Raw genomic sequence first — 12,327 nt, 5'->3', positions numbered from 1 at the left:
CCAAAAAAGGAAACACTCATAGGGACAGTCCTCAGTTGTACATGCCCTCAAATTTCTGTAATAAATATACTCAACTGAATCTTATTGACTCATAACAGCACTCATCTGCCTCCAGTAAGGATAAGAAGATGACGAAGAAGAAAAAGAACCGACATCTGCATCTAATTTCTATTTTAATTTATTTTAGCTTTGCTTTTATTTGCGTTTTTTCCGTTTGCCTTTGCTTTGATTTATGGCTTGCTTGATTGTTTATTTACTGAATGCAATTTATTCAGGCATCAGGGAATTAGCTGTCAGTGTCTACAGGCAGCATAATTTTTTTAAGGGATTCATTTTCATGCAATAGTGACTTCCAGAGGCTTACGTCCATTGGGAGGGATCAGACTTACTTCCAGTTTGTTTCAAAGATGGCCACTGAGGATCCCTACTGGCAAAAGAAGCATCTCCTAACTCACTAATAGATGTTATGTGATCCTATCTCGCCTACATTCTGACTGATGGGTTCAGAGCCGATCCCTCGGCTCCGACTCGGCACGCTTATGCCAAAGAGCGAAGTCTCTTATTGGCTGAGCTTACTATATCCCAGGATGCACCACTACCAGTCCCCCAGATCTCGTTTGCCGCTAACTAGCAAAGACGTGGTCTCGAGCTGGCTGAGCTAAGTAGTGTCTTTTCACTAACTTTTTCTGTCAGAAATTTGCTAATTCTTTAACAAAAGCTGTTTTAACGGCTACTCTGTGCTGTTGTGTGTGTTTTGGAAATTTTTTGTGAAAAATTTGTGTGTGATTGGTGTTTGTTCTGGCTACAGGCCCCCTTGTTCTGTAGGGCATTCCCTGTCAGCCAATCCCTTTTGAACCTTTAGGGGTTCTTGGATTCCCTTAGATATATTCACTGTTGTATGTCTTCAGTTGGCCTTAATTTAATTGCTGGCTGTCATTCTTAATGGCAAGTTAATCCTTGTAGTGTCAGTCTTTTTCAAAGAGTTTTGTCTGTGAGAGAGTTACTCAATTCTACTTATAATGGCTCAGGCTCCTAGGCCTTTGGGCTTTAAAAAGTGCACTAAATGTAGTTTTCAAATGTCTATCACGGATGACCACTCTCTCTGTGTATATTGTTTGGGCGCCAAACATTTGCAGGAGTCCTGCAGCGTGTCACGCTTTTTCCTCGAGGGTCCTCCAAGAGAGGAAAAATAAACTTATATTGAAAGGCATTATAAAACCCTCTTTTGAAGAAGCTTTAGCATCCTCTCCTTCTCCTGCTAAAAAGAAAAGGGCGTCGGCTCCGACCAGTCCGTCGGACCCGACCGCCAAAAGACATAGACAGGCTTCTCCTTCGGCTCCAAGGACTTCGGAGCCGAGGCTGGAACGGTCTGCCTCGATGCCTCCAGTCTCGACTCCTCTGGCTTCGGAGCCGATGGCTGGGGCATCGAGAGGCGGGTCACCTTCATCGGCTCCACTGATCTCGGAACCGATGAAGGTTGTCCGCTCAGACACTTCCTCCTCGGCGCCTAAGTCCTCCTCGGCACCGATGGAAACTGGCTTGTGCATTCCTTCGGCGCCGATAGTTATCGAGTCGCCTCGGAGCCGGTCCCCTAGCCCCTTGGGGCCGTTGGAGAGGCCAACTCGAACCCGTTCAGTCTCCTCTAGGTCATCGAGGATGTCAGATTCGGACATAGACAGGGTGCTCCAAAGACTGTTCCAGTCCCCAGTCTTTCAAAAATTTGTTTCGGCTCCGACCCAATTGGCTTCGGAGCCAATAGCCCATTCCATTGCCATTCCTCCTCCGACCGCTTCGGCTCCGTCGGAGCAGGTGCTGTTGGAGCCGGTGGAGATCCTAGGGTCGGCTCCGACCCTCACTCCAACCCCGGCCTTCGGGTCCGAGTTTGGCACGCGGACTTCTTCGGCCGGACCCGGGGGTGACGTTTCGGGACCAATGCTGTCGGTCCCGAGCCTCCCTCTCGGTGCTTTGGCTGCAGGACTTCCGTCTGCTATCATGGCTCCGGAGACCGGACACTCCCAGGATTCTGGGGGTCCGGCTTTCAGAGCTATGAGGAATGCCTTGGCCAAGTCTTCTTCGGCCATCTCTACGGCTTTACCGGCACCTTCCCTGGGCGTGGAGACTGGGTCTTTGGCAGTTTCCCTGTCCCTAGGCAGCGGAGCCCCGGGGCCTGAGGTTACCCCCACTGGGGGTTCCCCTCCTCCTGAGGGTTCTTCGGAGTTGTCTTCGGAGGAGCCCCCAAGGAAGAGATTGTGCAAGAGGAAGCACGTGGACTCCCCCGAGTCTCTTACATCGGACACTGATCTTGATGATGCGGAGGGGTCCCCAAAGTCGTCCTCGGATGATGTCTCATTCGCGGACATTTTAGAGATCCTTAAGCAACGAGGCGGCTGGATATCCAAACCCCCCTCTGCTGATGAGTCAGTGCTTCTCAAGGCCTTTGGGGCTCAGCCCTCCGCCTCCTGGGTGTCTCCGCCCTTGATGAGCTCCTGGACTTGGTTTGTCGGAGCGCGTGGGAACATCCAGATACTGTGGAACCAGTGCCTTCTCGCCCTAACAAATTTTTGTCTGCCCCACCTGAGAAGGAGTTCTTGACAAAAGGCGTGGCTGTAGATGCCATGGTGGTGGCATCTGCTACACAACAGGACGTGGCAGAGGCTTCAACGTCCGTCCATCCTCCTAATAAGGAGTCTAGGAGCATGGACCGGTACGGGAAGCGCACCCTGACTTCAGCGGCCTTTACACTAAGGTCCCTGAATTATTTGGCACATTTTACTAGGCTACAGAGGGATCTGGTCAAGGAGCTGTCAGATTCCCTTTCAGGTAACCTACCTGAGCAGCTAGCCCAGTCGGTTAGCTCTCAGTTGGCTATCCTTACCTCAATTTCTAACTCGTCCATGAGGCTCATTTCATATGCGGCCGAAGGGGCGGGCAGAGCGGCAGGCACAGGCGTAGCTCTACGGAGACAAGCCTGGCTCCGTTTGTGTCATTTCGTGGAGGCCTTCAAGTCTTCCTTCGCCGACGCTCCCTTTGATGGGTCCTCTTTGTTTGGACCTAAGGTAAAAGACACTCTTACCCGCTGTGAGCAAGAGGGAAAAACTTTATCTGCCGTAGGTGCACGTTATTCCACTCCCTTTCGGCCTTATCCCAAGGCTAAAGGAGGAGGGAAGATGTGGTTCCGCAAATCACGGAAGTTTTTTCCTCAACAGCAGGAAGATTCCCCTTCCAGAGGCAGAGGACGGGGAAATTTTTCTGGGAGACGCCGTCCCAGAGGCGGCAGAGGGCCCCGCAATTCTGGAGACCGCGAGTCCTTTCGTGGCTCTTCAGCCTCCCACACTTCATGAGGGATTGCCCGGCTGTGCTGCTCGAGCCAGTCGGGTGCCGTTGCCAAGCACCTAAAAGCCTGGGAGTCTATCACTCAGGACAGATGGGTGCCGGATTATTGCGGAGGTTACACCATTCCCTTCACACACTCACCCCACCGTCCAAAAATCCCGGACCCACCACCCAGTCAAAGGGAAATTGCAGCCGCAGAAGCTTCAAAGCTGCTAGAAAAGGAGTCATCCAACCGGTCCCCACAGACCAGATCGGATCCGGAAATTACTCAAGGTTCTTTTAATGCCAAAAGACAGGGGACCTGAGACCAATATTGGATCTCAGCAAACTAAACCAGTCCGTCATGAAGTCCAAATTCGAATGGTCACTTTACAATCCATTCTCCCATTGTTGGAGAAGGATGTTTGGATGTGCTCCATAGATCTCAAGGACGCCTATTATCACATACCGATACATCAGGCGTCCAGGAGGTATCTGCGCTTCAGCCTGGGAGACAGTCATTTCCAATTTTGTGCACTGCCCTTTGGTCTCACCACAGCCCCCAGGGTGTTCACCAAGTGTTTGGCAGTAGTGACTGCTCACCTGAGGAGTCTCGGATTCCAAGTGTTTCCCTATCTGGATGACTGGCTCCTGACTGCCACCACCAGGCATCTACTAATAGACAACCTCAAAGCCACCATCTCCCTGGGTGCTTCCCTGGGAATTACATTCAATTGGTCAAAGTCTGCCTTGCTGCCCTCTCAGCGCATAAGATTCATAGGAGCAGAGATAGACTCAAAATTGATGCGCGTCTTCCTTCCTACCGAAAGGATTCAAATTTTACAAGGTCAAGTCCAAGCCCTGCTTCCAAGATCCAAAGCCCCAGCCAGGATGGTCCTGCAACTTTTAGGTTCGATGTCTGCCACGGTTCTCCTAGTTCCACTGGCAAGATTGCACATGAGGATTCTTCAGTGGCTGTTATCGACACAATGGTCTTTTCAGAATCTCCCCCTCAATCATCTCATACTGATTACAGAAACGTGCAAACGGGACCTCCGCTGGTGGCTTCAGTCATCCAATCTGAATCAGGGAAGACCTTTTGTTATCCCCCCTCCGGTGGCCACCCTGACAACGGATGCCTCCCAGACAGGGTGGGGGGGGCATTGTCTGGGCAGGTTAGTTCAGGGTTCTTGGCTTCCAGACGAAACCTTTCTCCATATCAATGTATTGGAAATGAGGGCTGTACTTCTGTCCCTACAGGCTCTCCACAAGTTTCTCCCTCAAGGCATTATCACCATCCACACAGACAACATGTCGGTGGTCTGGTATCTAAACAAACAATGAGGGACCAGATCTTACCCCCTTTGCAGAGAGGCCATGAGGGTGTGGGAATGGGCTGTAGCTACCAACCGTTTCTTGGTAGCGACCCACATTCCAGGAAATCAATATTTTGGCAGACAGATTAAGCAGGACGATTCTCTCTCCTCACGAGTGGTCCCTGAACGAAACAGTAGCAGCTCAGGTTTTCAGAAGATGGGGGACTCCGTGCTGCGACCTGTTTGCAACACCACAAAACACAAAGTGCAAAAGGTTCTTTTCCTTGACTCCGCGTCAGGGGGAGGCAGCTACGGATGCTCTAGCCCAACCTTGGCCAACAGGACTACTTTATGCCTTTCCTCCGGTTCCACTCCTCCCCAAAGTCATCCAGAAAGCTTCCCAATTGGGGTCCACAATGATACTGATTGCTCCGCACTGGCCTCGTCAGGTATGGTTCCCCTACCTAAAGAAACATGCTCTGGACGGTCCTTGGTTTTGGATCTAACTCCGGACCTGCTGATTCATCAGTCGGGACGACAACACCAGTCCCTTCACACTTTGAAATTAACAGCTTGGCTCCTCCACTTCCGACTTTAGTCAGAAATCACAACTTAGACCCGGAAGTTATTCACATTTTATCTTCGGCCCACAAACCCACCACTAAGAAATTGTACCTCAGTAAGTGGAAGAGGTTTGCTATCTGGGCTCAACTCAGGGCTTAGACCCTATCACTGCCCCGATACCAGAGGTCTTGAAATTTTTAACATCCTTGTTTACTCAAGGATCTTCAGTCTCTACTATTAAAGTCCAACTAGCAGCTATCTCCAAATTTCACGAATCCTGGATCCACCGTTGATGAGCAGCAGATTATGCAAAACTTTCATTAAAGGTGCTGTGCTGTTAAGACCCCCAGTTTTTCATCCTGCACCCCCGTGGGATCTTGATTTGGTACTTCGTGCCTTAACATCTTCCCTTTTCGAACCGGCTGCTACATGTGAGTTAAAATATCTGTCTTGGAAAACTGCCTTCTTAGTTGCAATTACCTCTGCAAGAAGAGTTTCAGAGCTTCAAGCCCTATCTATCAAACCACCGTACTTGATTTTTCACAAGGATAGAGTATCACTTAGGCCTAATCCATCCTTTGTTCCAAAGGTTTGTTCTAATCTCTGTCTCCAACAATCTCTAGAGCTACCAGTTTTCTTTCCAAAATTCTCAAATGAAGCAGAATACACCTTCCATAAATTGGATGTTCACAGGCAATTGCGCTTCTATCTAGACAGGACTCAACAAATTCGAAAAACAGACCAGTTGTTTGTGTCCTTTTCAGATAATAAATTGGGTCAAACCATCACGAAAGCTACTATCTCCAAATGGATTAGAGATTGCATAACTCAGGCTTATTCCTCTTCAAATAAGCAACTTACAACATCTATCAAAGCTCACTCTACTAGAGCTATGGCTACTTCTATTGCTTTTCATTCCAAGCTCGCTATCTCTGAGATTTGTGCTGTGGCTACGTGGTCCAACCCGCACACTTTCATTTCCCACTATAAATTGGATGTGGCATCTAAAGGGCGAGCATCATTTGGTTCCACGGTACTCAGGAGTGTTTTCCAGTGAGCCACCCAGGATTCAGGTGCTAGGGACGCTGTCCCATCAGTCAGAATGTAGGCGAGATAGGATCACATAACATCTTTTAGTTATGTACTCACCATAACTTCAGATGTTTGGGATCCATCTCGCCTACATTCCTAATACCCACCCTCCTTCCCCCTGCCTTGGAGATCAGAAGAGATTGAACGGTTTGAGTTCTACTGTTTTTTATCTTGTTTCATCTGACGATGTTATATAAGCAGCGTGTGTGTCTGTGTATGTATGCGGACAAACTAGATCTGGGGGACTGGTAGTGGTGCATCCTGGGATATAGTAAGCTCAGCCAATAAGAGACTTCGCTCTTTGGCATAAGCGTGCCGAGTCGGAGCCGAGGGATCGGCTCCGAACCCATCAGTCAGAATGTAGGCGAGATGGATCCCAAACATCTGAAGTTATGGTGAGTACATAACTAAAAGTTTTGTTGCCTCATTCCATTACTTTTGTCATCCACTCTGCTTTTCCAGAGGATGAACAGGCACTTCTAGAGATAGTACTGGGTTAGACATTTGCTTGTTGGCTTTAACCCTCAAAATTAGGACGAAATGATTCTTTATTTACTAGATGTAGACTGACAGTTAAGATTTTACTTGAACAACACTAAAGAAATTAGAAAAAATTATCAATTGTTTATTTGCTTTCTGGGTAAACAGCAAGGTCTTCCAGTATTTAAGCAGACCATTTCCAGATGGATTTCTCCCGGCATTTTCTTTTATTGTTCTTTGCATAGTAAGTCACTCTAATGGCATATTTAAACTAATTCTTCAAGGGCCATGTCTTTTTTAGGTCTTTCTTTCAAAGGACTTGACTCCAAATCTTTCTTAGTGGCTGCTACTTGATCTTCCATTCACACTATTACCACTCATTACAAAATTTAGTGCCAGGACAGGATTTTGCAGAACCATGCTTCAAGGGTTACTGGCCTGCAGTTCTTTATCTTTTACCGCCTCACAGTCTACTTGAAAGCTTTGAGAATCATCCCATGTGTCATCATTACTGCAGCAGTGATCCAGTGATGAACATAGTACAGTTGTGTAGGAACATACCATAACAGTAGATGTTTGAATAGATCACTGTTGCAATGTGTGTGCACCCTCCCTCCAGCCCCACTTGTTCTCATTCATATTTGATGTAGACAGAGATAGAATCCCTGTTTACCTATTTTCCACCTCTCATTTTTGGCTGAGGCTAACCTCTTTATACAGAGCCTTAGTCTACAAAATGAATAAGACATTTCTGAGGATTTTGCATTCGTATGTCCCTTAAGTACCAGCACATAATATGTGTGCCTAGGTCTAAGGTTGGACATAATGGCACTTGAAGGAGTACCTAAGCTTTCGTGTACTTACTGGCTAAACATACTTTATCCTTGGCAGGATATGTTCCATCTGTAATATTTATGGAGCATTGATGTATTCAAACATCTAATGTTATGGTAAGATCTTGCACAGCTGTGTATTGCATTTATCATATGTTGATGAAATGCAAGTGACACCGGGGATATCAGGGTTGCCATTTTCAAATATATTATGTATAGACAGTTAAAAAATAAAACAAAAAAATGAGTATTATGTCACTGTGGCACAAAATGCTCCAGATATTAGAGAAGGTATAATCGTTAATGTGCGAAAGTTATGTTAGATGTTATACATTACATATTTATAAATGTGTAAATATTGTTATAGTTATTTGTGATATGTCATTTTCAATTTGAAATTTCTTGTTTGAAATTTAAATGTGAATGGATTTATTCTGACAACATTTGGGTGATACAGTAATAATAACTGAAATTGGTGTGGTACATAAACAGCAACTAAAACAGCTTCTGACAGGCTACATGGGATAGCTATGATTTTACTGAAGCTGGTTGCCCAGAGGGGCCTCATTTTTGCAAGCCTTTAATCCCCCCAGAGGAAAGTACACTGGCAGATCCCTTAAGCAGATCTTTCTCATGTCTGCACAACTGGAGAATGGGCACACAAGTTTCATCTTGTCTGGGGAATCCCCAGATCAGCCTTTTCCATTTTCTCTGAATCACTAGGTGCAAAGGTTTAGTTTGCAGTGCCTCTGCATGGCAGCCAAAGTAACAAATCTGTTTTTGCATCTCTAATGTATGCATTCATCCCTATTTCCCTTCCTTCAAAATTTCTGAGGAAAGCAAGGAAGAATAGGGCAAGCCTAATACTAATACATTCTACTGGCCAAGACAGACTTGGTTCTCCTCTTTCTTGAAGAAGAGGAACCCACTCATATTGTAGGTCACTGGCACCTTGCCAACCCAACAGGGCAAAAACACTGAGTCACCTAAATGTAAGAAGTGTCAGATTATTGCTGATCATTTTATTGTCCTTCATTCAGTGGGCACTATGTATTACCTATAATTATTAGTTCACTTATTCTACATTATTTGCTAGGTGCAGGTATTTAACTATCTCCAGGAATGCTAATAGTGATTGTACTTCATAACTCAGTTTTTCATATTTATTGTTTTAGTCACTACTACAATGCTTAGGACTGAAGTACTCAAATGAGCATGACTGTTCTTATTTGCGTATGAAGTATTTGTTTATATTTAACTATATAGCTTTATTCCATAAAAACTAAGTTACTTAAAAAGTCAGTGCAGTAGCAAAGGTACCCCCACTTTGGGTGATTGGTCTGTAATACTTTTGAGATGCTTACATGTTTTTTGTCTGTTGTATGGCTGTCTTCACCAAGGCAGGTTACTGTATTTAAAAAATGTAAAAAAAAAAAAAAAGAGAGAGAGAGGGATTGGTCATTCACTGCAGCCCGTGTCATGATGGAGGGTTTTTTTTCTAATGGTCAAGCTGTTTGCAATGTAATATCATTGTACCTGCTAACAGATTTATATATTTCCTTTGAAAATCCCAAGGCATATGAACGTGGAATTTCTCTGTTCAAGTGGCCCAATGTGTTTGACATTTGGAACACATATCTTTCCAAATTTATTGAACGCTATGGTGGAAAGAAGCTAGAAAGAGCCAGAGACCTCTTTGAGCAAGCCCTGGATGGTTGTCCGCCAAAGTATGCCAAGAGTAAGTGTGTTTTTTAAACTGTAAATGAAAAGTTGGTCACAGTGGCTGATTATTTCCCTTCTGATTAAGAGGGAGAGTGGTCCTGTGAATTGACTAGACTGTTGTATTTTCTGATGTTGATGTTTCTTTGTTTGAATTTGCAGAAAGAAGCTTTTGCACCGGCATTTTCTCCATCTGATAAGCCTTTTGTGAAACACTCTGTGTGAAGACGAGCTTAATGAGAATTTTGGGTACTTGCGCATTATCACAAACAGATTTTTCACGGCAATAGCAGTTGATTTCTGATCCTGAAATATGTTTGTTAATGTTGTGAAAATGTTGTATAGTGTGTTTTCTTTACCATTACAGGCTGTTTTTGGAGTGTTATCAGTAATATGTGAGAAACAGAGTGTTGTTGTTTATGTATGCACTTTACCCTTTCTTAGGCAGACCTGCATTAACAGGAAACTTTTCATCCATTCCCAAAAAAACCTCATACCCCGAGAGTCCCGAGGATGTCTTGGTTCTTTGGTGGTAACCCAAGTAGAAGGGCAGCTGGTTGAGTGTGAAGTGAAGATGTCGGATGCCATGATTTTGGAAATAGCTGCACAGCATGAGAGAATCGTCCACACATCAGGACTTCATCAGAGCAATAAAAACTTACAAAAAAGTTTTTATTGTTCTGATGAAGTCCTGATGTGTGGACGAAACCTAGGTTAACAATTTTGTGGACATCCTACTTTTACAATAAAGCGTGGACTGGTTTTCTGTTCTCCAGGTGCTTTTTTTCATGGATTTTGTGTAACTGTATATCAGACCCTTAAAGAAATGCTCATATTTGCAGAGAGGAGAATGAGCATTGAGTAGTGTTATGCCTGTAAAGAACAAAAACAGATGACGGGACATAGACCTTTAGCAGCCTTAATATAAGGAAGTGTGGAGCCTTTTTTAATTAATTTTGCATCAAATTATGTCTTTTGTAAGGAGTCATTGTCCATTGTTAGGAAAAATAACAGCCCTCTTAGATAACCTAGCTTGTAAAGGTGTTCATTATATATTTTTTACAAACCACATTTAGAAGGCAGAATCAAATCTGTACCTCACAACTTCTTTGCTCAAGAATTCTGTACAAGGATTCCAGGATGGCTGCACACTGATCATCAATTTAATTTCATCTCTCCCAGTGTGAAAAAAAGTAACTTGAGAAATGAGAGCTAGTAATTCTGCCAGTTTCAGTAAGAAGTAAGATTCTCTTACTGGCTAGTAAGTACATGACCTTGATGCCAGTAGAGAAGAAATGTAGAGAACCTGAAAGAAAATCAACTAGAAAAGGTGAAGAGAAAAACACTAAGTGGGAAGAATCCAATAGCTGTTTAGCAAAAAGCAGTTAAAGCTCCAACTTTGGTACAGTAGACGGCATCCAGTAATTTAGAGGAAAATAAATCAAATGTACTCAGTGCTGATTAAAATAAACAAAACATTGAAGGAGTATATCAACTCAAATAATAAATGGAAAAACAGAAGAAAGAATATTTAACTAGCAATTCAGATGAACTTGTAAAACTACTGCAAAAATCACAGAAGGAGTTGAATAAAAGCCTAGCTGAGTGCAAGACTTCTCAAGAAGAGGTGTTTCAAAAAATTGTAGTTGGAAGACAGATCACACAGAAAAAAAATGAGATTTTCTTCTGTAACAGAGAAATTGGAAGGAACAGATTGTATTACTTTTATGAAAGCACAAATAAGCAACTGGACAGGTGTTAGACATAAGGATTTGTTAGTTGAAAGGGCACATCAAGTGTATGCTCCAAACCTAGCCATGAGGAAGCAGCCAAGACCTATATTAGTAAAGATGCAATAATACCAGCAGAAAGAGTCGATCCTTATAAAAATGTGGCAGATGGGCAAAGCATTAAAATTAGAGACACTAGAGTGTTTGTGGAAAATAATTACTCATTGTATACCAGGCAGAAGAGGAGCAAATTTATCCCAGCAGTCAGGGAATGTCAGGAGGCAGATGTGAGATTCAAACTGATACATTCAGTCATCTTCAGAATATATTTTCCAGGAGGATCAAAGACAATTCTTGGTGCAGAACAGACTAAGGAGGAAATACAAATGTTTATCAAAAAGTGAACTATCAAGCAGAAGGGGACTCCACATCTCATTTTTCTGATAAAACTCATGGAGACTTTGCCAGTTTAACCTTTTCCATTGTCCTGAAGGAAAATGCTTGACAGACAAAAAAAAACAACAACACAGGAGTTGCCTAGAAGAATTGGGAGTACTTTGGACTTCACCCAGAGTCTAATGCTGGGAGATGGAGATGAAAAAGATGATGACCAATAATGAAAATGATGAAAAAAATGTGAGACTATAAAGCATCAATCACATTTGTAAACTATGACTTTGCAAGAAAAAGTGTCTGAGAAAGATTGGGTGTTTGTTGACTTTGTTAAACTTGAGGGTGGTCTGTAAAGCATATACCCCACTTTGTCACTAGTGTGATAAAGTATACTAAATGAGGAAAAAAGTAACTGTAAGTAAAGCAACTTTTGTTCTTAATAGTGTTTGTGTAAAACATTTCATGATATAAATTGCATGTTATACAGTAAAGGAGATGTGTGTCTTTGGTAGTCGGGGGTATCTTAAATGTTGGGGTGAGGGTGAATTTTTTCATTGGTGTATATGATAGATATTAATGTAAACATGCTTTTTTAGTTTTAAGACATGCAGGCATTACAATGTAAAAGGAGAAGAAAGGCTGTTCAAAAGTACATTTATTAATATCCTATAATTGTGGGCTCTTGTGGTGGGGAATGGGGTGTAAAAGTGTACTTATATTATATTATATTATATTATATTATATTATATTATATTATATTATATTATATTATATTATATGTGCATAGCTGAATGTCTGGATTAATGCCCTTGGCTAAATCTAAAACAAGTGTTTTCTGTAAGCAAGTAGGCCTGAAAAATAAGACAAAATGATGACTGCCATGAGAAG

At 43.4% G+C, this 12,327-nt stretch overlaps 1 protein-coding gene across 3 annotated transcripts in view; it reads left to right on the top strand.

Moving 5' to 3' along the window:
- The window catches only part of XAB2 (XPA binding protein 2), a 1,020,149-nt gene that overhangs the window by 749,455 nt on the left and 258,367 nt on the right, over positions 1-12,327 (top strand). For all 3 annotated transcript variants that reach the window (XM_044084446.1, XM_044084447.1, XM_044084449.1), the window contains one exon: positions 9,173-9,335. In XM_044084446.1, the coding sequence (XP_043940381.1) occupies positions 9,173-9,335 (163 nt within the window). The remainder of the gene's footprint in view (positions 1-9,172; positions 9,336-12,327) is intronic.

The sequence above is a fragment of the Protopterus annectens genome, chromosome 9.part0 (genome assembly GCF_019279795.1).
Source record: "Protopterus annectens isolate FY-2018-M chromosome 9.part0, PAN1.0, whole genome shotgun sequence".
Classification (NCBI taxonomy): Eukaryota; Metazoa; Chordata; order Ceratodontiformes; family Protopteridae; genus Protopterus; species Protopterus annectens.
Note: the sequence above shows the minus strand (reverse complement) of the source record. Positions and strands in the feature narration are given on the sequence as shown.